This window comes from Sceloporus occidentalis, unplaced genomic scaffold, assembly GCF_023333645.1.
Source record: "Sceloporus occidentalis isolate IW3139 unplaced genomic scaffold, rSceOcc1.0.p SCAF_1, whole genome shotgun sequence".
NCBI lineage: Eukaryota > Metazoa > Chordata > Lepidosauria > Squamata > Phrynosomatidae > Sceloporus > Sceloporus occidentalis.
Genome location: NW_028316981.1, coordinates 101,662,352 through 101,690,270, shown reverse-complemented (window position 1 = coordinate 101,690,270; position 27,919 = coordinate 101,662,352). Strand labels below are relative to the sequence as shown.

Sequence of the window (27,919 nt, the reverse complement as noted above, 5' to 3'; positions counted from 1 at the left end):
CTTCCCCCAGAACTGGGACTCAGAGCAGCTTCACAAGAGGGCAACCCAAGGGACTTCAGCTCCCAGAATCCCAGACTGTTGGCCAACATGGCTGAGGCTTCTGGGAGCTGGAGTCCAAATGCTCTTAAAGGGCACAGTTTTGGGGGGAGGAACCACTGAAGAAAAGGCACCACAAAATGGAGGACCTGTGAGAAACAAAACAATATATATTTATATATATGCAGGAGATGAGGAAAGAAAAGCTTAAACCAGGGATCTAAAAATGTGACTCCCTGCTGCTGCTGCTGCTGCTGCTGCTGAGTGGTGAGCTCAAAATGGAGGCCAGGAGGGGGCTGGGAAAGGACGGAGGCAGCAGCAGCAGCAGGGCAGGTGTTGGAGAGGAAGGAAGGAGGGCCACAACCAGAGCGGGAGGGCGGAGTTCCCAGCATGCACCGCTCGCCTCTCCTCCTCCTCTGCCGCCGCCGGTGGCTAAGATGGCGACTCCCATGCACCGCCTTATCGCTCGGAGGCAAGCGTGAGTGAGCGGAGGGGGAAGAGGGAGGGAGGGAGGGAGGGAGGGAGAGGCCGGGCTGCCCTGGAAGGGACCCAGCCCTCTGCCTGTCTGTGCTCCCTCAGCCTCCTTGTTTCCCTCCCTCCCTCCCTCCCACCACCACCGCCGCCACCAGCCCCAGGGCTTGCAGCTGCTCAGTTTCCTTGGCATCTTGGCTGCATCATTCCCACTGCAAAGGATAATCCGGCTTGGCACCACTTTGGGTCCCAAACACACCCCAGAAATAACCCACTTTGAGACCCCCTTTCACTGCCCTGGCTCAGGGTTAGGGGATCCTGGGAACTGTAGTTTTTGTGCGAGACATTGAGCATCATAGACTCCTAGAGGTGGCAGAGACCCCTAGAAGGGCCCTGATCCAGTCCAACCCCATTCTGCCATGCAGGAACTCTCAATCAAGGCTTCCCCAAGGACAGATGGCCATCCAGCCTCTGCTTGAAGACCTCCAAGGAGGGAGACTCTACTACACTCCGAGGAAGGAGTCTGTTCCACTGTCGAACAGCCCTGACTGTCAGGAAGTTCCTCCTAATGTTCAGGTGGAACCTCTTTTCCTGTAGCTTGCATCCATTGCTCCGGGTCCTGAACTCTGGAGCAGCAGAAAACAAGCTTGCTCCCTCCTCAATATGACATTTAGCCATCTCTGGTTCAAAACACACTGCAGGAATAATCCAGTTTGACACCACTTTGGTCCAAATCACCCTGCAGAAATAATCCACTTTGAGACCACTTTAACTGCCCTGGCTCAGTGCAAGGGTATCTTGGGAACTGTATGTTATCATGGCACCAGAGCTCTCTGACAGAGAAGGCTAAATGTCTCACAAAACTACAGTTCCCAGCATTCCCTGTCATTGATCCAGGGCAGATAAAATACTCTCAAACGGGATTATTTCTGCAAAATGTTTTGGAGCCTCTCTCATATTTATCTCTGCTCTGGTGCCACAATTTACGACAGTTCTCAGGATTCCCTAACACTGAGCCAGGGTAGTTAAAGCAGTCTCAAACTGCATTATTTCTGCAGGGTGTATTGGCCCTATAACTGCCGTGCCTGAGTGCTGTGGAATTCTGGGAACTGTAGTAAATTGTGGCATTGGAGCAGAGCTAAATATGTCACAGTACTGAATATCTCACAAGGAGAAGGCTAAATGTCTCACAAAACTATCATTCCCAGCATTACATAGCATCGAGCCACGGCAAATAAAGCTGGTGTCAAACCAGATTATTCCTGCAGTGCAGATGCAGCCTGTAAGAAGAGATTTGTAAGTGTAGTGTGTTGAGGCAAACCGTAGCAGGGATGGCTGTAATAGTAAAATAGGAAAATTCCCTTTCCCAGGGGTAATGGTTGGGCATTAAAATCACCTTTCCTGATCTGCTTGTTGGGTAGTCCCTGTCATACCAAATGCCTTCAGTTGCTTGTGTTTAATATTGTATACCTGGGAGTGCTTCTTTTTCCCCTTTGCTTTTCCAAATTCTCTTGCAAAAGGATATCCTTATTGCACAGTAGTAGTAGTAGTAGTAATGAGAGCAGCCAGCTGGCTAATGTGGATTCCATGTGGAAGTTCTAGGGCAAGCCAAGGTATCTTTATTCCAGAATGAACATCACAGTGCCAGATAGGTCATACTGTTAGATAAGTACAAATGAGATTGCGGTATAGAAAAGCTACCTGAATCTACAAACACTGCATTTATTATTATTGTCGTTGTGTCCCTTCAAGTCCTTTCTGACCTATGATGCCATATGGCAACATTATTATGGGGTTTTCTTGGCAAGTTTCTTTAGAGGGAGATTGCCATTGCTTTCCCCTGAGGCTGAGAGAGTGTGACTTGCCCAAGGTCACCCAGTGGTTTTCCATGGCTGAGCTGGGAATTCGAGCTCTGGTCTCCAGAGTTGTAGTTCAAACCACTACACCAACCTGGCTCTTATTTATTGTTACGTACATAATTTTGCAGACCGAAATGGTCTGTGAGGTCTATGAACAAATGAAACTTTGGACCTGTAATGTTAAAAATTGTGCCATAATCACATGTGTGGTTATGCAGGTGTACATTCGTCTCTCCATGTTTGCAGCTTTGAATTTTGTGGATTTGATTATTCATGGATTTTAATAATATGTTCTCTCTAGGAATATCTAGGTCCTCCAGCGCAACTATGGTTGCAACTTTAACTAAAAGTCACACTGAAGGACCTAGGGAGATTCCTAGAGAAAACACTCCACTAGGCATTTGTAGCTCTTCCAGTGCAATTCTATGATCAGTGTCTGGCAGATATTGGCCACAGAGTTGCACTGGAGGACCTAGAGATTCCTAGAGAGGGGTTCTCTCTGGTAAAAACATAGTGTTTTTGTTATTCATGGTTTTTCCGCATTCATGGGGGTCCCTTGCCCCCAACCCCAGCAAATGTGGAGGGATGAGTATATTTAATAATTTATTGGCAAACCACCTCTGAAGTAACTTGCCAAGAAAACCCCATGATAGGTTCAGAAACAACTTGAAGGCACACAAAAACAACAACCAACATTAGGTAATTAATACAATAATTTCCAGTTGACTTCCTAAAAGTGAACTAGAATGTTTGCTATTTAATATAAAGAAATTGTTCTAGCATAGAAATGTTGTATGCTTTTTAAAAATAAAGATCTTGTGAGAAGGACATGATGTATTTAGCTTATTAGAGTTTAAAGAAAATTGTATTTATTTATTTAATTTTTTGTCTGCCTTTCTTCCAGTATAAAACCCAAGGTTGCTTACAACTGTAGGAAAGCCATAGCTGATTATATGTATAGGTACACAAATGTTGGTTGGCATTATTGCTGGAAACAAATATTACTGTTCCTTATGAATTACTGAAGGACAGCAAAACATCTTAGATACAAAGTGACATAAAATAAGTTCATGACTTATCTTTGACTTGAAAAATATCCAGCTCATTTTCATTCATATTGTATCTATGGATATATGCACTCTCATAACATCATTTTGTGTAGTTTATATTTGAATATAGTTGCAAAATCTGTAGAACTTTTCTTTCATTAATTGTTTTTTTAGCATACAAAAGGCATGTTGTTGTTGTTCTTGCTGTATGCTTTCAAGTCATTTTGGACTTATGGTGACCCTGAGGCGAATCTATCATGGGGTTTTCTTGATAAGATTTATTCAGAGGAGGTTTGCCATTGCCTTCCCTTGAGGCTGAGAGCATGTGAGCCAGGAATCAAACCCTGATCTTCAGAGTCTTAGTCCAACACTCATTATGCTATGCTGGCTCCAAAAAAAGGTAATTTGATTTACTATGGCGCCGTACAGACTGCCCAAAAAGGGCGGCCTGCTGGTGCCTCTCTTTGCTCCGCAGGAGCGCCACAGCAAACAAATTGTGTGGTGCTGCTGCGGAGCAAAAAAGGAGCGCCCGCAAGCAGTTCCTTTTTGCAGCGCTGCAAAGCACCAGAGCTGGCACGGTGATGTCACAGCTGCGCCACCCCACCTGGAAGCGGCACAGCTGCAACGTCACCGTTATGTGTCCCGTCTGGTGGGCGCACTGCAGCTGCGGCGCCCTTGTGACATGCAAGGGTTGCTGGGCATGTGGGTGCTCCACCCACCAGGCAACCCTTGCACATGACGAGGGCGCCGCAAAGGCCTGTCTGTCCCAGACCTATGTGTTCACTGGAATATATAATTAGTCCTTTTCTCAGGTCTTAATGTAGGAATTTTCCCCCTCACTTGCTGTTCTAAACATAAATTCCGCATTGGAGGAATAAAACAGTTTCACACCACATTATTCTATCCTTTGGAATCCTGAGATTTGTAGTTTGGTGGTGTATTCAGCCTGGTCTGTCAGAGAGCTGTGGTGCCTCACCAAACTTCAAATCCTAGGATTCCAGAAGATAGAGTAATGGCAGTTAAAGTGGTATCAAACAGCTTTATTTCTGCCATGAGGATACACCCTAAAAGGCACAAATGTATTGACATTCTATGAATAGAGAACTATTTTTGGAGCTCTACTTAGAAGAAATTGCTGTTGATGGTAAAGAGGAAAGCAGTAGCCTTAGTGGGGTAGATGGTATTTTAACAGTATTTACCCCAGCTTTTTGGAATCAAAATATCTGACTTATAAATGCAAAATTACAATTAATGCAATGTGTGTATGTGTCTTCAGGTCACCTGTCAATCTGTGGTGGCCCTGTGAATTTCATAGGAATAATCAGAGGTGGTTCCTTCCCCTGAAATACAGCCTACAGCACCTGGTTTTCATTGGCAGTCTCCCATCCAAATACTAAACAGGATTGACCCTGGTTTTTTGTGGGTTTTTCGGGCTATGTGGCCATGTTCTAGAAGATTTTCTTCCTGACATTTCACCAGCATCTGTGGCTGGCATCTTGAAGATGCCAGCCACAGATGCTAGAGAAACGTCAGGAAGAAAATCTTCTAGAACATGGCCACATAGTCTGAAAACCCCACCAAAAAACATTGATGCCGGCTATGAAAGCCTTCGACCTCAGGATTCACCCTGCTTCTCTTCTAAGATCAGATGGGATCTGGTGTCTTCAGCATATTTAGACAGTAAAAAAGTTTCAAATCAACAACAAAAGAGGAGGAGAAAACTACCAAAATTGTCAGTGAAAAATGTGTGAATCAGAGGAGCAAACTTTTAAAACAGCTTGGTATACAGAAGATCTTTTCCCATTGTTTAAAATCCATTAAATTTTGCTCTGTAATTAGACTGGGTTAGACTGGACTTGTGTTAAGTATTCTATAAACAGGCTATCCCAGACAGAAACACTAACTAACCAATTTCTGCTCATGTAGCGCTCAGAGAAGGTTTCGTGTGCTACCTGTTGACTTATGGCAGCAACTCCATGAATTTCATATGATTTTCTTAGGCAAAGAGTACTCAGAGGTGTTTTTGCCAGTTCCTTCCTCTGAAATATAGCCTCCAGCATCTGGTGTTCATTGGCAGTCTCCCATCCAAGTGCTAACCCGAGCTGACCGTGCTTACTGCTTTGTTAATGGTTGGGCACGTTCAAGTAGGAAATCATGTTTTTGGATAAATGAATCCCTAACTGTATACAGGCATTTCAATTAAAACCATCACTATATATATATATATATATATATATATATATATATATTTTGACAATAGACAAAATCAAATACATGCAAAAATAAAAAAATGCATTACACAGAGAACATTTAAATTCCTAATACTACACATATACATCTTCAAACATTAAACAAATAAGCAAAACCTACAAAACTAACACAAAATAACTAAACTAACCCCAGCCCCAATCTCTCCACTTCCCACCCCCTTTAAAACTAGAAATATAAAACTGTAACACTATACACTTCATCAGCACAACCTAACTAATACAACAAATGCAAACAAAAATTAACTTCCAACTTCCCCATCTGAAATGTTGGTGCTCAACACACACACACACACTTTCCCAGAAAAAAACTATTTTTCCTACTTCCAACTTTAAAAAATAAACTGTGTTGCTTCAGATCTCTAAGTCTACAACCAGAATCCTCCCTGCTTGCTTCTTCATATACAGCTAAAATATTTCTCAGTTCTTTAAGGAAAAATTGGTGGACAATTTTTTTTAATCAGTGTCACCAATTTATCCATTTTATCCAACTCCCAAATTTTAACAATCTAGCACTTTCAATTGTGTTTAGAAACAGATTGGAAGGCAATGAAGCTGTCTTAGAAGTGAAGAAAAATGTTTCATTTGAGAGATTCTGGTCAGTATCAAGGCAGTTGTCATTTTGGACTGAGTGCAATACTTGAATAATGCTGTAAGGCAGCCCCTGAAATAGTTTAATCTTGATGTTATCAAATAATAGTGGACAGGCTACCATAGTACAGATACGATTGAGGCTGCTAGAAATACTTAAATCACAAATAACAATTCATGTGTACACCTAACTGTATGTCTTAAGTACAAACTGGCTTCATTAGGAGAAGAATATGTCATCCAGAACAATTTAAACAGCTCCATACAGCTGAGGCATATTGCATATGTTCCCCCTTACTTGGATGGAGTTGCTGCTTGTTGGCCTTTATCCATTCACTGCCAGCTTCAAACAACAATTTAGCACCTGTAGTGTCACCTGAAAGAAAAAAATGGAGGTAGTTGCTGTCAGTGTGTTGACAGCTCTCTTTAAGTCTCTGGATGGCCATATGTCACCCAGTTTGTGTGCTTTTCACTGTGTTTTTAATTTGTTTTGTTCTGTTTTTACATGATTTTATTACTCTGAGCTGCCTTGAGCTGCATTCTTTTGCTAGAAAGATGGGATATACAGTTAAATAAACAAACATTAAGCTGCATTGAAGAAAAGAGAGAGACCCATGGAACATCCTAGCACTAGTAAGGTAGCATGTAGTTCCCCAACATTACTTTCTAGAACTGGCATTTTAGGTAGGACCAGGTAGTATTGTAGTCCATAACACCATCTTGGCCAGATGATCAAGAAGAATAATGGCCTCAATGGTGTCAAGAGCTCCTGAGATGGCCAGGTGAACACACAGTGTTGTGCTCCCTCATCCTTCTTTTGACACAGGTATTCAGTGCCAGATTTGCATCAGAAGTCAAATTTCACTGGCTATAGATAACTAGGTCATTGGGAAGTGTTACATACCTGCTGTCTCATTGAGTTCCTATGTTGTGAATGTCTATAATGAGTCATTGATGATCATAGAATCAGAGTTGGAAGAGACCCCAAGGCCCATCCAATCTAACCCCCTGCCATACAGGAATATACAATCAAAGCACCCCTGACAAATGCCCTCATCCTGCCTCTGTTTAAAGACCTCCAAAGAAGGAGACTCCATCACTCTCCAAGGGAGTGTGTTCCACTGTCAAACAGCTCTTACTTTGAAGACATTCTTCCTAATGTTTAGGTAGAATCTCTTTTCCTATCGATTAAATCCATTGCTCTGGGTCCTGTTCTCTAGAGCTGCAGAAACAATCTTGCTCCATTTTCAGTATGACATCCTTTCAAATATTTAAACAGGGCTATCATATTACCTCTTAACTGTCTGTTCTCCAGACTAAACATCCCCAGCTCCCTAAGTCTCTCCTCGTGGAGCATGGTTTCCAGACCTTTCACCATTTTGGTCACCCCCCCCCCCCCCTTGGATACATTCCAGCTTGTAAGCGTCCTTTTTGAATTGTCGTGCCCAGAACTGGACACAATATTCCAGGTGAGGCCCGACAAAAGCAGAATAGAGCAGCACTATTACTTCCCTCGATCTAGACATTATACTTCTATTGATGCAGCTGAGAATCATGTTGGCTTTTTAAGCTGCTGCATCATTCTGTTGACTCATGTCTAACTTGTGGTCTACTAAGACTTCTATATCCCTTTCACATGTACTGTTGTCAGGCTAGGTGTCCCACATCCTGTATCAGCATTTCATCCCCCCCCAAGTGTAGTACAGTCCACTCTCTGTATCCACAGACTTGCCATCCATGGATTTGAGTATATACCTGCAGGGGGGGGGCGGCGCTGGCAGAGGAGGAGGAGGTGGTAGGGATGAGGAGGAGGGAGAAGGAGAACAAGGAAGAGTGGAGAAGAGGAGGAGGAAGAAAAGGAGGACGAGTGGCAGCAGGGCAACAGAGGGGGGTAAGAGGAGGAGGCAAAAGTGGAGGATGTGGGGAAGAAGAGGAGGAGGAAGAAAAGGAGGACGAGCAGTGGCAGCGCAGTGGAGGGGGGAGAGGAAGAGGAGGAAGACAGAGAAGGCGAGGTAAGAGAAGGAGGAGGAGGAAGAGGCGCAGTAGTGGCAATGGGGAAGAAGTGGAGAAGAAGAAGAGGAGGAAGAGCGAAGAAGAGGAAGACGAGGAAGGAGGAGGAAGAGGAGGTGACAAAGAGAAGGAGGAAGAGGTGAAGGAGCTGCAGCACTGGCAACAGGGGAAGAAGAGGAGGAGGAGAAGAGAGGGAGGAGATGGGATAGAGGAGGAAGAAAAGGTAGATCCCTGCTGCCTGCCGCATTGAGAATGGCGAGGCTGGCATCGGGCAGGGGGCAGGGGCAAAGTGCCATTGTCCTCCATGGTGGTGTGGCCATGTGGTCGCACCACCATTGAGTACTATGGGACTTGAGCATCAGCGGATTTTGGTATCCATGGTGTGTGTGTGTGTGTGTGTGTAATGAATCCCCTGTGGATACCAATCTATTCAGGTCATTTTGAATTTTGATCCTTTCCTCTGGGGTATTAGCTACTCCTAATTAGATGTCATCTGCAAATTTGATAAGCATGACCTCTCTTTTTTCATCCAAGTCATTGATAAAGATGTTGAATAGCACTGGGCCCAGGACAGAACTGTATAGCACCCCACTGATCACTTCTCACTAAGATGAAGAGGAGCCATTGCTGAACACCCTTTGGGTTCAAATGGTCAACCAACTACAAATACACCTAACAGTTGCATTATCTAGTCCATATTTTATTAGCTCTTTTGCCAGGATACCAAGTGGGGGGCTTTTCAAAGCCTTTACTGAAATCAAAATATGCTATATCCACAGCATTCCCTTCATCTACCAAGCTAGTAATTTTACATATATAAAAAAGAGAAATCAGATTAATCTGGCATGACTTGTATTTGAGATACCCATGTGGACTTTTAGTTGACTGTTACAATATATATAAAATGTGTAAATGAACTCTTGGAATTGTAGCAAAAGAGAAAAAATATTAAAAATTCACATAACTGAAATAAAACTAAAGCAACATTATTCAACTTTCCTCAGTCACTCACCTTTCCTTTTTAACAATTTGTGAGGGTTTTTTTTTACAAAAGAAATCACATTTTAAAAGTGTTCTTGTGTTCTCAGTAGTCTCACTCAATTTCATCAGCAGACATGTAATAGAATATTCTGCATTGGCTAATTTATTTTTCATAGTTCATCTGTGAGATGTCAAGGATGGAGTAGGTTGTTGTGATGTTGAAATCACTTTGAAAAAAGCAAAATTGTTCTCAAGTAAGTGGTTTTTGGACTGCAGCCCAGACTTCTGCCTTGGTTTTAGCCAAAGGGACATAGTGTGCCTTCTAGGAACAATCCAAGCCCTACTGGAAAGGTTTTTTTTTTTTCTTTTAGAAAAAAAGTGCTCAGTTTTAATTTTCAGAATGCTTTTTGAACTTGTGCTTTCGTTGAAGATTTTGTTTGTAATGAAATACTTAATGTCCTTTCAAAGAGTGTTGCTCTAATCATGTTGATTAGTAACTCAGAGTTATAGACAGGGAAATAAATGTACCAGTGGTTAATAAGGATAGTAGTGATACTGAAAATAGATTTAACTGGTTCTGTATTTATAATAGTCAGTCAGTAAGTAAATATTATTTAAGCTTTTCTAATGTTATTTACTTGGTAAGGGAATTCTGAACTGGGAGAAGATAACTTAAGTCTGAAGCAAACAAAGTGAAGATGAACTAATGAATTCACAGACCAGTTAAACAAGAGTCCTTAAATGCAATTCACCTTTGTCCAAAGGGAGGCAAAGGTTACAATTCTTCAACCTCTGAAATCACTGGTAAAATGTGGATAGAACTTCAGTGGTACTGGATTGTGATCAAAGGCTGATGAAATCCAGGCACTCTTGTTCAACTGGTTTGTGAATCTTTCACTTGCCTACATTCCAATTGGGTCAATGAGAATATTTTAGGATAATTGTAGTAAAACTTTCAGTGTAAATAGCAAAATATCCATTAAGTGCAGCTATAACTTCAACCTAAAAATTAGTTACTAATTCTAATAATGTTAGGAAACCACAATTAAATAAACTTTAGCATATTGATATAGTCACCCACAGTGAGATGTGTACAATGCAAAAGTGGCATGGTCCTTAAAATTCAAGTATAGTAATAGAATCTGTCTTTGATTCTTAGATGTTAAAGAATGCAACCATATCAATAGTGATTATACCTTCCAGGTATTATTTCTGTTAACACTGTCCTTTAGACCATTTTAAAACTTGTGTTTCAACCATATGAGAGCCAATGTGGCATAGCGGTTTGAGTGTTGGACTACAACTTTGGAGACTAGGATTTGATTCCCAGCTTGGGTCAGGAAACCCACTGGGTAGCTTTAGGCAAGTCACATGCTCTCAGCTTCAGGAGAAGACAATGATAAACTTCCTCTTAACAAATCTTGTCAGGAAATCCACCTTACTGCCACCAGTTGGAAATGGCTTGAAGGCACACACAACAACAAGAACATTGAAACATGACATTGCACTACAACTACTGTTAATATGATCAATCTCAAAGTAGTGGAGGTTCTCTTGTGCAAGTTTTTGGTGATCTGATTCAGTGCCTTTTTCTTCAAAATTATGATTTGGCTTGGTTTATACCGAAAACATCAGATTTTGAATATATCTGCCAAAGAGCACATGTATGTTTTGTAATGTGTTCGACATATTTCACTGGTTAATTTCTTCCAGCTGCCCAAAGAAGACTAGCTATAGGAAAAACCTGTATATGTTTGCATATGCTTCCACAGTATAATGTTGCGTACAAAGCCAGCTTCCCATTTTATTTCTTCACATGTGTATCAGTGGGAAGAATGTAAAACAACTTAGGGCTTATCAGTATTTGCAGTTCTTTGTAGTGTCTGTGCTTCAGACATTTGGGTTTAATGCCTGCGCAGAGACCTCATTCAGAATTTTCTATAGCTGAGTAGTTTGATGGGAACCCTGTCCCGTGCTCCCAGTTTCAATGTCCAAGCACACCAGGCTATGTTCCCCTCATTTTCTCTTCATCTGCCGAAAGAGTGACTTTGTTCAGGTGTTTTTGGCTGAGTGGTTTCACTCCTTTTGTGGATTTTTTTCTTACACTTCTGCTTTCCAAGTTGTTTAGCTTTCTTCTTACTTTCCTTCTTTCTTCTTCTTTATTAAGAAAAACACGTTCCCTTTACTTTGGGACTTCTCCCCTCATTCCACTCTATTTTATGACCTCTGCTTCTCTGTTCAAGCTTTGTCTCACTTGTGGGCACAAAGTTTCTCTTTTGGAAACCCATTCAGAATGCCTTTTTTGTTTGGGTGAGATGCATATTGTCCAACAGTGCCCGATTTGCCATGGGTTCACTGGCCAGGCATCAAAGAATTAGGCTTCTAGACTTAAGTTGTATTGTTGGAAGAAGTCCCTTCAAGTGGTTGAGAAAGCTGCGTCCAACTACTCCCTCTTCACTGCTACGTCCACCGTATTGGAGTTGGGAAAACAAGGTCACCAAAAATCGAAGGAGCTTTTGATACCTAAGTCCTCAGGTTTGACTCAACCATCCTTGGTACCAATACCATCTTTAGTACTATCAGCAGGTCTGTCAGGACTCCCAACTACTGCGGCTTCCAACCTGCCAGCTGTTTTCCCACCTGCAACCGCTGTATTGGTAGTGGGGAAGTCGCAGTAGGAATTGATGATACTGATGATATTCCGGTATCAACTCTGACAGGAAGGAGCTGTCTGGGATTTCAGGCAGGACTGTTTCCTAGCCCTACGTGGTACTACGTGTTGATTAGTAACTCAGTCTCCCAAACAAGTATTAAGCAGACCTGACACTGCATAGCACAGGGGTAGGCAACCTGCAGCCTGCGGGCCGGATGCGGCCCGGCGAGGCCTTGGGACCGGCCCCAGCCCGGTCCTGCCACCGATTGCCGCCGGGGCCTTTGGGGGGCAATTGTCTATAGAAGCCTCAGAAACATGCATTTATATTAACATTTTTTAAAAAATCAGCAAATTTTTTTGCGTGTCATCCATTTTTTTAAAAAAAGTGTCTTCCATTTGAAAATTTTGTCCTACATTTGTCCTGGTTTGTTTATATATTTAATTTTTTAAAAAATTATTTAATTATTTATTTTTTGGCTTCGGCCCCCCAGTTGACTGAGGGACAGCAACCCGGCCCCTGGCTCAAAAAGGTTGCCTACCCCTGGTATAAGCTCTTTGAGACCAGATCTTAAGTGCTAGACTGGAAACAAGGCCAGAAGGGACAGGCGAGGGATGGTATAATCCCCCCTGAAAGATTGCAACCCAAACTAATGGGTTCAAATGACAAGAAAGAAAATTATAACCAAACATTTGGAATAACTTCCTAATGATAGAAACAGCAGAAACTGTTCAGCCTTATGTCACCTCTGTATTCTTGCACTGGTAAGGGATTGGACTAATTTTCTTTCCAATTCTATCATCACCATCTACCTCAGATATATATTTGGTATCCTGCCCTCTAGTAAGTTGACAGGTAGAGGTATAGAAAGAGATTGTGCAGGAAAATAAGACTGAGGGATCTAGCAGTGATATGTAATTTGATCATTTGGCACTCCAGACGTTGGTAGATAGCACCTCTCTGTGTTCCTCACCACTTTTAATATGGATCAGGCTGGCTAGAGGTTCTGGAGCTTACAGATGACAAACATTTGGATGTACACATGGTTTCTGCCTGCATTCTACAAGTGCACTCGATCTCTGCTCTGCAATGTTATTTTAGGTGGATTTTGGTTTATTTTCAAGAATGTACTTATATACCATCTCAAAATTATGACAGGTTGCACTGGTGTTAATATAGTAGGAGGGGCCATAATCCTTTAATACAGTGTTTGTTTTACATCTGGAGGGCTCCAAGTTCAGTCCTGGCATTTTCGGGTAGGGCTAAGAACGAATCCTTCCTAAAATTGCAAAGAGCTGCTGCAACTCATAATTGACAGCAGTAGTCAAGATTGACTAATAGTCTGACTCAACAGCTTCTTATGTTTCTAGGAGAGTAAATGAAAGAATGTCTCATCACTTTGTTTTCCCCCATTTTTCTGTGTTGTAAAATCAATAATCTCTCATTAAAATAAGCATGTATAACTAGACAATCTGTAGTCTACACAAGTCTGAAAGATACTTAATTAGCTTGGGAAGCCTGAAAGACCACTCTCAGTGATTGGTTAAGGTCAGCAGGTTATCTTCTTGTATCACTGTCAGCCTAATGCATTATAGATTTAACAGTGAAGATAAGATGTCACATGCTTGATGTCCTGGTGTCTGCTTGTTAAGCACCATCATTTTCATTACTACTAAGAGTAAGCGCATGTAGGTCTGTTCTAATCACTTTGGATGAAAATGAGGCCAACCCCACACAGTGGAGATTACATCGTATCAGGGAAAACCTCAAGATTTATAGAAGTACATAATGTTAAAGTTAATGTGCCCAGTGACCCAAGTACTGTGTGACGGAGTGGAATCCTGTTAGCTTCTGCCAACCTTGTTGTTTGAAAGCATGTAAAAGTGCAAGTAGTTAAATAGGTATCATTTTGGTGGGAAGGTAACAGCATTTTGGGTAGTCATGCTGGCCACATAACCACGGAATTGTATTTGACAATGCTGGCTCCCCAGGCTTAGTAATGGAGATGAACACTGTCCCCTGCAGTCGGACATAACTAGACAATCTTGTCAAAGGAAAATCTTTACCTTTTATCTTTATGCATGGTTGCAGCTCTTGCACTATTTACTAACTGTATTCAATAAGCTCTAGCCTTGTCTAGAAGACTTCTACCATTCAGCTCTGAGGAAAAGCAGCAAAACCTCCCTCACTGATGCCAGACCTCTGATAGCCTTGCAATGTCAAGTACAGGAATATTTTGTTGCAGATCTCCAGTTATTTTATTTTAATAATCACCTCAGATCAAGTGTCTGACAATTTGGAAGTGAGATACGATTGCCAAAAATTGAGATAGCGGCTTCTGTAAACTTGAAAGGCCTCTTTTAGAGCTATGCAGCTTTGTAAATTAAAATAAAAAACTAAGCAGTACACCAATGACATGTGAATCCTTCTAGCTTGTGCAATGTCCGTAAAATGACAAACAGACTAACTTATTCCATGTTCTGGAGAAGATTTGCCCATAGGAAAGTTTGGGATTTCAGCAGAGCTGTATTTGGGTCAGCAGTATCTTCATCCAGAAACAGCAGTGGACAGGAAAGAACAGAGTTCTTGCTCTTTCCAACTTGAGTCCCATTTTTTAATGTGAAAAATGTGTCTTTTAGAAAGTTTTTAAGTATTTAAAGAATGCAGCACAGTTGCAAGCTGATGGACCATAGGGTATCAGGGTCTATTTGAGGACTGGATTCAGGCTGAAGGGAGGATTGAGGGAACAATTTAAGTAGATAGATCTTAAAGCTAAAGGATGCTTTATATGTGGCATTTTGTCCTGAAAACCAAAATTAGCCTCAGTCCTGCTTTTAGTCCAACTTAAATTGGTCACCATAAGTCAGAAATGACTTGAAGGCAAACAACAACAACATAGGCAGGACACTACACTTCAAAGTTGTCAGAAGTCATCCTCTGAGCCACAGCTCATGAGATGTTTTCCCTGATAGAAAGAATGGGGAGGAGATTTTTGGTGAGTTCTTCCTTCAGAAAATCTCAGGAAAGTTGGTGGCTTGACAAAGCAGAGGACAACTGGGGTTTGTTGAAGGAATTGTTGAAAATCCCCTTTCTTCCGGTGGAAGACCATTCAATAAGCTGTCTGTCTGTCTCATTGTGCTTATCTTTGCTTCTGTGTTCTTCAGCTGTTGTTCTCCCCTTGTTCTTTGTCACATCTCTTTCTTCCAAACACCCCTTATCAGCTGCTTCCTTTTGGCTCCACATGTTGAGACTCTGTCTTCACCAGTCTAATGTTCTGAGTTGTTTCAGGAAAAGGTCTTGTAGCTGCCTTCTCTGGATCCGTAATTGCACAGTCTTTCCAAAAGGGAACAAGTGTGTGATAGTAAAGGCTCATGCTTGACTGGGTGCAACGATGAACAAAGTATGAGGCAGTAAATGATCAGTATCAGCTACTGGCAGGATTGGTAATACCCTTCACCTGACTTCTTTCCCTCCATAGAATAAAAGGGTCATTAATAGCAGCATTTATTGTGGGCATAAAATTATCTGGAGTCTGTCTTAGAATTTAGAATGGATCATAGAATTATGAATGTCCCTAGTATCTTGAGAGCCAGTGTGATGTAGTGGTTTGAGTGTTGAGCTAGAACTCTGGGAGACTATGGTTTGAATCTCCATTCACCCATGGAATCCCAGTGGGTGACCTTGGGCAAGTCTCATTCTTACAGCCTCAGAGAATGGCAGTAGCAAACTCCCTTTCCACAAATCTTGCTGAGAAGATTCTAAGATAGATTTGCTTTAGGACTGCCGTAATTCTGAAGCAACTTGAAGGCACATAAAAGCAGCAGCTATTATCTTGGTAGGCAATATCAATTGCCATATGGTGCTTGACTGCACTTATTCCTGTACAGAGAGCTGATGACATGTGGGAAGATGGTTTAATATTGCAGATTTGAACAATCATAGATCTGGAACTGCCCTCTTGATTATGGTATATTTGTGTCAGCTGTGGTTAATATCTCACTTTTAATTTAGATGTCTGGTCTGAAATATTTCTACGTATTCCATAGGGAGGCAAACAAGCAACACGTAAGATGTCAGAAGTGTTTAGAATTTGGACACTGGACTTATGAATGTACAGGGAAAAGAAAATATCTGCACAGACCATCCAGAACAACAGAATTTAAAAAAGCACTTAAAGAGAAGGAGAATCAACTATTGCAGCAAAGGTAAGATCAGTTGTGTAGATGACTGTGCCTTTTTACAGAAATGTGTATGATCCAGTTATAGCTAAGAGTCTTATTTGATTTCAGTCAAAAAGATAATGAGGGCCAGTGTAGATAAAGTTCTTTTTCTTCCACTGAAAACATATTGTGAGATGGTGCCCCTTTCAACTGTCAATTTTCTTGTGCCTTTTGCTTAAGTTAATTTAATTTCATTTTGCCTCACCTGTCTCCCCAAGTTGGGACACAAGACAGGTTACAGCATGCAAATTTATTTACTAAAACACTATGATTTATGAATATAAAATTATACATTAATTTAGAACAATCATTAAAATACTTAAAAACCAGCTTAATAAATACAATAAAACAGGTTAGGTGTTAACAATGGTCAGCAGTAACCTGTGTGAGCTCCTAAGATAGTATTTCGAACCAATTTTTTTTTTTTTTGTAAGCTTCTGGTCCAGAGTTCACTTGTAGTTATGGACAATGTTAAATTCAGAAGGAGAATTTTCCATATGTAAGGAGGCTTAGGGAAAGAACATCCTATTCCATAGCCCATTCTCTTAGCTATAGTAGAGAATGAAAACAATAATGTAAGTCCATAACACTATGCGTAATGCCTGCACATTTCAGGGAAAGTGCCATTTAACTTTGTGAGTGTCTTGAATAAATAACTGTTGTTTAACTTCGGCTGGATTACATCTTTATGCAATGGTCAGATATATCTTTCTGTTTTTCTTTTTAAGGAAAACTAACATAGAAAGTCGGATTTTTTGTTAACTACTTTTGTTGTATAATTTAAAAAAGCATTTACTACATGATCAGAACAAGAGTGGCAGTTACTAAATCAGTCACCATCAACTCATTTAGTCAGGGATTGCCACCCCTCCAAGATTTCCCACTGTTAATCTTTTTTGAAACGTTATGCCTGATGGTTTATTCTTATTTTTTGCTGACGCAGGAACTTTATTATTTCTAGTTTGTTGATCTTGCAGCTCCACGCTCTCTTCTGCACTTTCCTACCAGTTAGTGTCCTTTTCTGTATTGCTTCTTGTTGCTCCTTTGTGGAATTCTGTTTCCTTACTGGATGCCATTGCTTATTACGTTTTTGCTTTTCAGTTTTGTCACTCCATGACCTGGCCCTGTCTCCCCCTCCCTCATTGTCTTTCATCTGGATCTCCTCCTCTTGGCTGAACCTTGCCTGAACCTCCCCACTGTGGAGAGGCTGGGCAGGGCAAGTGATTGTCCTACAGCTTGTCCGCAGCCCAGCTACCTCGGGAACTTTGACCCCCAACTTGACCTTGACTTATACATGAGGTTGACTTATAGTCAAGTATATATGGTAACTCTCCATATTACAAAAAATAACAGCAAGCTGTGGCCATCTGGTGAGCTCAGAGCTGGAGTGGTATTTTAATTAAAGACCATCCAGTAAGCATACTGAGTTATTGCATTGTAGTGTATGTGAAAATTAATAAAAAGAAGAGGTATTATTTATAGAATGTATTAAACCATTCTACATCAAAGTATTTTCTATGGAGGTAGACTCAGCTTCTGAGTGTCTATGTTGGTTATAACTATTTTGGAATTCAGCTGATAAAGAAAGAGCCTTACAGTGTAGATGAAGCCTGTAGAGGCTGAGTAGAGGGAAGGGCATGAGGATGGTTCAGTTTCTTCTTCCCCATTCTAATGTCTGTGGAAGAGGCTTTAGAGGGGCCTTCATAGCTAGGACTGCAAGGCATGGGTGGAAGTTCAAAGAGGGAAGACACTATGGTGGGATACAGACCGCCGCTTTGCGGCGGTCTCCCGCCGGTGCCATTTGCTCTGCACGGGAGCTGCAGCAGCCAAACTGCGCGGCTCCAGTGCGGAGCAAAAAAGAAGCTCCATTTCGGAGCTTCTTTTTGCGGCGCCTTTATGACGTCACGAGGTGCCGCTGGCGCATTCGCGACGTCATAGGCACCATGACACGTCTGGACGCTATGCGTCCAGTACGTAAACATGGCGGCCCCCATGTGGAAGGGGCGCCGCTATGTTGTACGTATTCTATACGTACTAGGGTTAGGGGGGTGCGGAAGCACCGCCCCTTCCTAACCCTAGTATGTATAGAAGACATACTATATGGCGGTTTGTATCCTGCCTTTAACTCCTGCAAGTTGACCAGAGATACCTAAAGGGGCATTTCCAATGGATCTCTCAACATTTTCCAGGTGTAAGTAGCCTCCTCTCTTTTTTTTGCTCCAGGCTTGTGTGTATGCCTTTTTGGTTGCACTCCCTCTCTTGCTTGCTCACTCTCTTCTCCATGCTGCTCACACTTTTTTTTAGCAGCCACTGTTCCAATTGCCTTTCAGTATGTCATCTAACTTAATTTGCTATAATTTTGCAATTTGTTTTTTCGAAAGAATGGGTAAAAAATTAATGGGTTTGTTACCTCCTTTGTGTAGTTTTCCGTAGTGGTCATTCTAACATAGTTAGAAGTGGCATAGGAGACTTGCATGTATATGCCTCCAAGTCACCTGTCAACTTATGGTGACGCCATGAATTTCATAGGGTTTTCATAGGCAAGCAATACTCAGAGATAGTTTTGACAGTTTCTTCATCTGAAATATAGCCTACAGCACCTGGTATTCATTGGTGGTTTCCCATCCAAGTAACTAACCAGAGCTGACAGATCTGGTGGCTTTAGGGTATTTGGGCTGATCATTATTAATGTTTCATGATAGGTCATAGTTTGAAATTGTTTTGATACTGTTTCACCTACCCTGAATACAGCAACATGTAGCATATTCCACACTTCATTTATCCTATGATTTGATCTTGATGATGCTTATATTCGTTAAAGATAATTTAGAGCGGTAGTCCTGATAACAATGTGATGATAAACTGCTTTAATGTCAGGAGCATAGAAAAATAATTAGTTGAGCTGCTAAAGACATTTAAAGTGAAAGACTAATACTTTCAGATATAGTTAATTTAATATTCAATGGAGCTATTTTAGAAATGGTTAATATCTGAGAAGTCAGTGTGGTGAGGACATGACTACTACTGTTACGCTTGAACATAATTCTACTGGATTTCTCCCACTCACTTAGATGGAACCTAGCTGAAAATGAGGCAAAAGCCACTGGAATATTTTATTTATTAAAAACATATGATTCTCGGATGGCTTACAGTATCGATGAAATATTAGACTACAATGATCAATTATAAAAAGTATAAAACTGTATAATTAAATGCAAATCACTCTATTCCTTTTTCTTTTTATTTAATATAAATATCTCATGCAATATCTTTAGTAAATTCCTAAAGTGATTTTCATAAAAATTATGGTGTGGTTGGCAGTAACAATTATTAACTAAGCACTTAAATATTTATCACTTATGCTTTCTGTTCATCTTATTTCTTGCTAAGAAGCTGGCAATTTATATTGAAAAGCCAGGTTCCTTTATATAGCAAGTACATTTATGTACCGCTGATCGTTGTATTTAAACACTCCCTAGGCAGTTTACAGTGTGTAAGTTAATTGCCCCCAACAAGCTGGGTATTCATTTTAGCGACCTACGGAAGGATGCTAGGCTGAGTCGACCCTTGAGCCCCTGACTGTTATTGAACTCACAACTTTGCAACTGTGAATGGCTGCAGTATCGACATTTAACCACTGTGCTACCAGGGCTCGTGTTAACAGAAAATTTATGGATCTATTTAAAATACACACACATTATTGTTTCACCATATTAAGTAAAATCTTTTTTTTTTCCTATCCATCAATTAGCTCTGGAGAATCTACTACAGAGAGGAAGACCAAGAAAAAAAGGTATGTGAGGAAGAACAACAAATTGCCCATCTGTTGCACTGTCTGTGATAAATGATGCAGTTTGACTAATGAAGGAGACTGGTTTGGCTTAAGCGGTAGCCCCTAATCACACTTATTGAAAAATGTCAATACAGTTTATTTCCAATTAAACATGATTAGGATCTAGCTTGGAATTTAGTTTTTCCTGTTAGGCTTTTAGATAGTAATATAATTTAGCTTTAATGTCATCTATTCCAGTTTATTGCTAAAATGCCCTTTTAAGTTCCTGGTCTTTTCTGAACACCATAGCACCCCTAAAATTTTATGACTCAGTACATGTGCATCTTCTAATTGTTATGTTCTCTAGAACTGAAAAGGTAAAATGCTAAATATTCAAATGGAAACTAAATACTTCACTTCCACTTCTGGGCTGTTGACTGTTCTGCACAGTGTGGTTTGTGTTAAAAATAAGTACTTAATGCTGCTAATATTAAAAGACTGGCAATGCAGAAGATGCTTTCATATAACTAATTGTTTCATAATTTAATTTTTAGGGGGGAAACAGATTTTATCAATTTGTGTAGGCTTGAAAATATATTTTTTTCTCAATGAATGTAAGACAATTAGACTTAGTTCAAATGAAATAGTTAAAACTATGGTTTCTTCTTACATGCTTCAGCATGTTTCAAAATTATGTGCATCATGTTCCCCTCTTCTTTCATTAGCAAGAGAGGAGATAGGAAATTTTGCTCCTGTATTCAAACAAAGCATAGCTCCTTGCATTTCTGTTTTTAGATTTATTTAAAAACACTGGTTACAGGAAGCTACTGACCAAGAGATTACTTTGCTTGGTAGTGATAAAGCTGCAGAATTCAAAACTGACCATTGTTTCAATTTCTCCTGGGGACTAAACCTCGTTTTTACACTTGAAATTTAACATATCTACAGATGACTTGAATCCAAGATCATACTAGTAGCTATCTGGTAGCATGGTGGGACTTGTTTCCTACCCTTCAATAGCGACAAATGCACACTCCAGAAGGTTTCCCAGTCCTCTTTAACAGATTTTGAGAGTGCTGGACCCCAGCAATTTGGCAGCATTGCTTCCATCCTTTTCCAGTAATGGAAGAGGTTTTGGATCTTGACTTTATATACCAACTTAAAATGATCATATTTTGGGATTTTTGGTCATTATTGAATTCAAAGAGCAGTTAAATTCACTTAAGTATGCAAAATAAGTAAATATTGTTATGTACAGTATAGTAGCAATTCACAAAGTCAGTGCTATAAGCACATGCTTGAGTGTACTTGAGATAAAAGTTGGGAAAATATTCTATAATGAAATATTTTAGTAGTCTTTCTTAACTTCTTGTTTGCTCACTGGGTTTGAATAACATCAGTTGCTTGTGTCAAACTTTTTTTGTGTGTAGGTCTAAAAGTGTGACAAGTTCTAGCAGTAGCAGCAGTGTCAGTTCAGCAAGTGAGTCTTCATCTGAGAGTGAAGATTCCTCATCTTCTTCTTCTGAAGACAGTGACAGTGATGAAAGCACTTCCAGTTCCTCCTCCTCCCCCTCTTCAAGTAGTTCTTCCAGTTCTTCTGACTTTGACACAGATTCTAGTTCCTCCAGTGGCAGTAGCAGCAGCAGCACAGACAGCAGCACAGATGATGAGCCACCAAAGAAAAGAAAGAAGAAAAACAACTTGGTGCGGTGTTAGGACTGTGGAGTTGATGTATGATCAACTAGCATAATGGCCAAACAAAATTTAACATGCCAATTTTTACAAGTGAAAAAACTGTCTGTGTTTTACATGGTAGTTCATAGGACATAAGCTGTTAAATGGCAAGTAACACTTATTGAAAGAGTATTTTTGTGGATTATTGTTTAATAGGAAGCGCTCCTTTTCCCCTTAGTTTTTAAAGAAATCTATAAAATGTTTATATGATCTAAGATCCAGTCACCCTAATGTTTACATGCCATAAAGCAAAACACATAGTTTGAACCACCGTGTGATATGTCATATAGCAACCTTCTGTTTATACCACCGTCATGTTATAAGCAAGATGGACAGAGAAAAGTATGAAGTTTTGTTTCAGTTGGCTAGTGTGTCCAAAGCCATATTTAATCTTCAGTAACAGATAAAAATGGAATGATATTGCCTTAAATACAAAACAGAACTGATTTTCTCATATATCACTTTCTAGTCCAACATTAGTGGCAATATTGATTTTCTCTTACTGTTGATTTGTTGGAAATCACTATCCTGTTTATGGGCAATACATTCACACCAATCCAGCAGATTTGTTTATGGAAACAGGTTTCTCTGCATATATTATCCTCATGGATTTGGGCTTGATTACGCAAAAAAGCTGTGCAGAGATTCTAGCATAGTACTGGGGCAGCACATGCGTTACTGCGCTTACGGATCTCTCCAAAGAAGATGGTCCATTGTCCTGGTTCTGCAAGTTTTAGTCACTACTTGGGCTCAAAGGAAAGTGATTCCAGGAGCCTGTCTATCTATCTATCAGTAGCCAGACAGCACTGCCCAATACAATTTGTGTCTGCTATCTGTTTAGCACTGGAGAACCTTGCATACAGCTATATCTGTGGCTCTCCCCACTATGTACCAGAATCCCTGGAGCAGGGCCAGAAGCTTTTTTTAGCAAGTCCTTTTGGGAGATTAAAGACCATACCTTAAGCTGCACTTGCACTGCGCATGGAGAGTCATATTAACTTTGCAACTGAAGAGTTTCATCTTTGTGCCTTTTCATAAAATTAAATATGCCCTAAAGAGTGTCATAAAATGAGGGAGTTTGAAGTCTTCATTTTATCTTCCACACACTAATTTCGGAGCTTAAAAATAGTAATAATATATAAATGTCCTATTTTCAATGAGAAAAGCATTTTATTTTCATTGGCGGTGGATTAAAAGAAAAGAGAAAGTATCTTTGAATATTTCCCCGTGTGCTATTTTTACATAATAATTGTTAACTATAAGATGCATTTGATTACTCTGTTCATATAGTAACTTCCATTGTACTCTAATTTAAAATCACTTATATAGAACAATTATTCTTTTTGCATAGCACAAGTTATATATAATAGAATGAACTCTGGAATGGAGGATACATATTAGCAAAAATCATATTGCAGTACATTTCTTGCTAGTTAACAGAAGTGAACTAACTTGCTATTGTGATGAATTTTAGCAATTGGCAGTAGTCACTTAATTTGTGATACAGTCTCCTTTAAGTTTCTTATTGATGGGAGTGTTTTTAAGAGGGAACCTGTTGGGAGGAAACTTAAATATCCTAGTCTAGTTAAAGTATTAATTAATTATTGAACTATTTTTTATATTTTTATGAAAATGTAGTGTGTAGAATGACTTTTGAATACAAATGTTCTATTTAAATGTTTATGTAAGGTGTGCATTTTAGTCTGTAACCATTTCTGTTTTGCAGAATTCAGATACTGTAATTCTAAAACTACCAGAAAATTATTTGAGTCATGCTAAAGAATGTATCACTTAAGAAGAAAGATTAATAAATTATTAAATGCAAATAGGTCTTAACATTTATTTTTGTGGGTTGCAAATTGAGTACCAGTATAACTGTTAGTTTTCAGAGTTGATTCTGGTCTTTAGAATCCTAAGCCATTAAGGACAATTAAAGAAATAACCAGAAGATAGCAGTTGACTCATCACTCTGTATGTAGAATGTAGAGGAACAAGATTAGTATGGAAATTTCATTACAGAGAATGGACACTGGTGCAGTGGTTTTGATTGTTGGACTACAGCTCTGGTTCGATTCCCAACTCAGCTATCAAACCCACTAGGTGACCTTGAGCAAATCACATGCTTTCAGTCTCAGGGAGAAGGCAGTGGCAAACCTCCTCTGAACAAATCTTGCCAAGAAAACCCCATGATAGGGTCACCGTAAATCAGAAATGACTTGAAGGCACACAGCAGCAGCAACAACACCACAATTATTCTATGGCTATTTGCTCTGACTGCCTGATAAGGAGGCTATATGCCATTGAAAACGAAGTGCTGGGATGTAGTAAGTGTATTCTCCTTATGAACTTTACGGAGGCAGCTGGTATGAAAGAGTGCTAGCCTAGATAGATCTTTAGTCTGATCTAGTAGGGCTCAAAATGGCATTCAGAAGCTGAAAAGCTGCAAAATCTCTGTTGGGGAAAGAACAGGACTAAGAAGAACGAAAAAAAAATGATAGCACTCAATGAGTTAAAAATATGGACCTAGGGCAAGCTACATGTCAGAAAAAACACAGGGATCCTTACAGGGATTCTGGTGATGAAATGAGTGGGACAACTTCCTTAGACATTTCAATATGAAAATATACAGCTACTGTTTTGACACTGATGTTGTACTAACTTGTGATTATGTGGCTGAACATGTACTGGTGACCTGAAAGCATTTTATGAATCTTGTCATTGAACATTATACTGCAGAGCTAGAAATCATTCAACCTTCCATATATTCGATTACAAGTCCCAGCATTTCTCACTGTTGGTTATTGTTTCTCAGGTATCCAGTCCCCACATGGTTGTTTTCTGGAAGAGACTTGCATGTTTTTCAAGCAGAGGATGTAAAATATCTGTGGACTGTGGGTGCAAAACACTTTCAAGGGTTATGTATTAATTTGTTCAATCTGTGTCTTGATATTTTCCAGGAATTCATTACAACATAGTTCAAAATTATTTAAAGTGCAACTTTTGATACCTTTTAAAGGCTTTTCTGCCTGAGAATGGGAAATTTATCATGCAAATAATTCAGCTTAGCTTCAATAATTAATTACAGGACAGGAGAAAGAACAAACCATGATGTTAAAGGGAAGGAAATGAAAGCATCTCATGAACTGATGCACTTGTCTCTGACTGTCAAGGCCAATTAATGTCCTAATCTAACCTTGGGCATCTGAGATTAGCACATGATGTGCACAGAGGTTGACAGAATGCACTGTTCTGTCAACCCATTAGGGTTTGTGTCCATGATCTGCTTTGCCACCAGTAGCAAAGAGTCAGGTTCCCTACATGGGAGTAGGGGAGAGGGAAAGAAAACACTGCTGTGAACTATAATAGGATTTTCTTTGTACTATAGTGAATCATCTCCTTATTGTCTGATAAAACATGTAATTCTGCCATATGAAAGGATATTCTTGACTTTTAGATTCTATACATGGCTTGATCTTTGTTTAGATTTTTTCTTCTACACAATCTGAAATGGAAATATTACAATGCCAGTTGTTTTCTGTATGACACATCCCCTCCATTGTTGGTAGTTAATTTGTTATAACTAACAACAAATCTCAGCGGGCTTATCTTTTATTGCTATAGTTAAAGAACTCTTCATTTCTCAACTGTCAGGGGCTACCTTGCAAAAAAGAAACAAAAGACCACCATTTGTTATTAGAGCATCATTAATGGGAAGAAGTTGTAAAGTGTACAAACGCAATCTTTTCTGGGTTTGGGAACTGTGATGAAATAAAAGAAAAAGCACTCTAAAGAAAGGAGAGTTATTCCTTATGCCAACAAAGAAAATGTAAAATATCCTACAGTTGGCCAACAAGGATGAGCCAAGGATGAGTTTTCAAAAGGTGTGTATTTTCTTTTAGGGAAGCAATTCTGTTCTACAGTGTACTGCTGGCTTTTCCTTCCTTTCCAAGCAGATTTGCAATCAGATATTGTGGCAAAACACCATGTTCCTTTTCCAGGAAATTGACTGAAAGCTGCCTTAAAATCTATATGGGAAAGCACAACAACACATAATACATTTTATGCTTATTGGGCTGGTCCTTGAGTGTCATGCAAAATGCTTGTCTAGCTTGCAAGTGGATTCTGCTGGGGATGCCCTCCTGTTGTGTGACTTCATGTGTTTCCTCTTGGGGCATTTGAACTGCCCTCTTCCTTTCTGAACACAACATTGGGAGAGGGGCAACATCTAGTGAGGTGTAAGAATGGAAGGAGGTGCTATGATTCTTGCCTTTCTCACTCTTAAGCAGTGTACAGACATTCTTTCACTATTATAATAATAGGTTTAAAGATAGTCACCTAAAATGATGTCAGGATTCTTAGGAATCAAAAAATTAAGTTCATGCAGATGGCTGTATCTTAAAATTGACCCTTTAACCAACTGTTACAGAGAGAGAGAGAGAGAGAGAGAAAGAGAGAGAGAGATTAGGCAGGCTTATTGATCCAGAATATTATCCGAGGCAGCCTTAAGAATCCTGGCACCATCGCCAAGTGTAATTTCCTTTTACTAAAAAGAATGGCTGATTACTCCCAGTAGCTGGCCTTCTCAATAGATGTGAATTACCTGGAAAGAAGGATTCTTCTGCCCTGGCCCTCCAACTAGAGATGATGTTGTTTAGGCGCCTGTGAAACGAAGGAGAAATTAGTGAAATACAGATACAGAGACCTGAGTCTAAATATTTTCAGGCATCTACTTAGAGGTCTAATGTAAAGCAGCTGACTTTGGCTGTCTGTTGGACTACTGAAGCCAATGTTTCTCAAAACTTCATCTCCAGATGCTTTGGGCTTCAGCTCCTAGAAGCTCCAGCACTCATAGCCAATGCTGAGGGATTATGAGACTTGTATTAAATTATCTGGATGACCAGCATTTGAGGACCACTGGTTTAAGATGTGCTTTGACATATGCTCCTTCCATATAGTCATAGAACTGTAAGTATATGAAAATATTACAAAGCACCACTAAAACCCTTGCCATTTTCATCCAAAAGGAACCAAACCTGGGAATATACCACATCCCTGGGTTTTCTTACCACTTGTAGAAGTGATATTATGCAACCTTTTATTTCACAGAGACTTGAATGTTTTGTAGCTATAAAACATACATTGTTAATAGTTAATTTTCCATTTGGAACAGATTGCTAACTGCAGAGCTTTCTATTCCTCTCTTCTTAATACAGTTGCTGGTTTCAGTTAGATGCTGGAGGTTGCCCCCAAAGTGATGGCACCAAAAAGGGTTCAGACAGAGGTAGAACTTGGATTCTGTACAATGAAGCAGACAACTCCAATGAAAGTAAGTTAATGGTCAGTTTTTATTACTAAATATGATAATGAGCTAACAATGTGATAAGTAGTCATTATGTATTTCTGTATGGCAGGAGTTTTAACTAGATGGCCCTTGTGGTCCCTTCCAGTCCTATGATTCTGCAGCCATCACTTTGAAGTCAAGGCAAAGCCTTGCACTTTTGCCTTTCATTTTCTGGTTTTCCATTTGAGATTGTAGTTTTACCTGATTAGGCCAGCTCTAATAATTGAGGATTCAGTAGTGGACTTTTAATTAAAGATGACTAGGGATGAGTAAGTGATAAATTTATTACTGTTGATTAGTTGTTTCAAATATGTTTTTAATTTATAAGTATTTTAGGGCCCTTTTGTTGTAGGAGAAATATTAGAATTGGGAGGATGGATATGAGAAGCTAAGAGTCACTGTTCCATTCACTGCAAGCAGAAGAGGGTGCTATGATGTTGGGAGGCAAACATATCCATCCATCTCTGGTGGTGAAGTTGACTTTTGTGTACCGTTTCTTCATATGTTCTACTTCTCATCGTCTGTAACTATAGCTGTCACCCGTTTGGACCTGAAGATGCTACTGGCAAATGCCAGGTTGGCTATGGTGACATATCAGTTATAGCCGTCTTAACGTCTATCTTGCTCAATTGAGATCTCATTGCCTTGAAAAGGTGCTATTTTCTTTTTTTTTTTATGGTCAAGATTTCTGTAGTCAACATCTACTTGGTCTATCATTCACTTAATGGGGTTGAAGCATTTCTACCCAGTGTCTGGGATTTGGAACTGAATAGGGATTCTGTTAGTCTATTGCCCACCCTGATACCTCAGTCTTTTTTTTTTTAATTTTTAAACTTTATTAAATTAAAACATTCCAATCATCATACGACAATAACATCGAATATTGACAAATAATTACATTTATCATTAAATTTGTCCAATCTTTTCTCTATAATTC

General features: G+C 39.9%; 1 protein-coding gene across 4 annotated transcripts; it reads left to right on the top strand.

Moving 5' to 3' along the window:
• Window positions 1–136: 136 nt before the first annotated feature.
• Window positions 137–23,467, top strand: ZCCHC10 (zinc finger CCHC-type containing 10). 4 transcript variants are annotated; one of them, XM_089531006.1, is made up of 4 exons: window positions 137–187; window positions 15,962–16,120; window positions 19,887–19,928; window positions 21,338–23,467. In XM_089531006.1, the coding sequence occupies exons 1-4, from the start codon at window positions 177–179 to the stop codon at window positions 21,621–21,623; spliced, it is 498 nt and encodes a 165-aa protein (XP_089387132.1). In that variant the 5' UTR covers window positions 137–176; the 3' UTR covers window positions 21,624–23,467. The 4 variants fall into 4 exon arrangements, with proteins under 4 accessions (XP_089387132.1, XP_089387126.1, XP_089387107.1 ...); XM_089531000.1 differs by lacking the exon at window positions 137–187 and adding an exon at window positions 448–508; XM_089530981.1 differs by lacking the exon at window positions 137–187 and adding an exon at window positions 448–514.
• The last annotated feature ends 4,452 nt before the right edge of the window (window positions 23,468–27,919 follow it).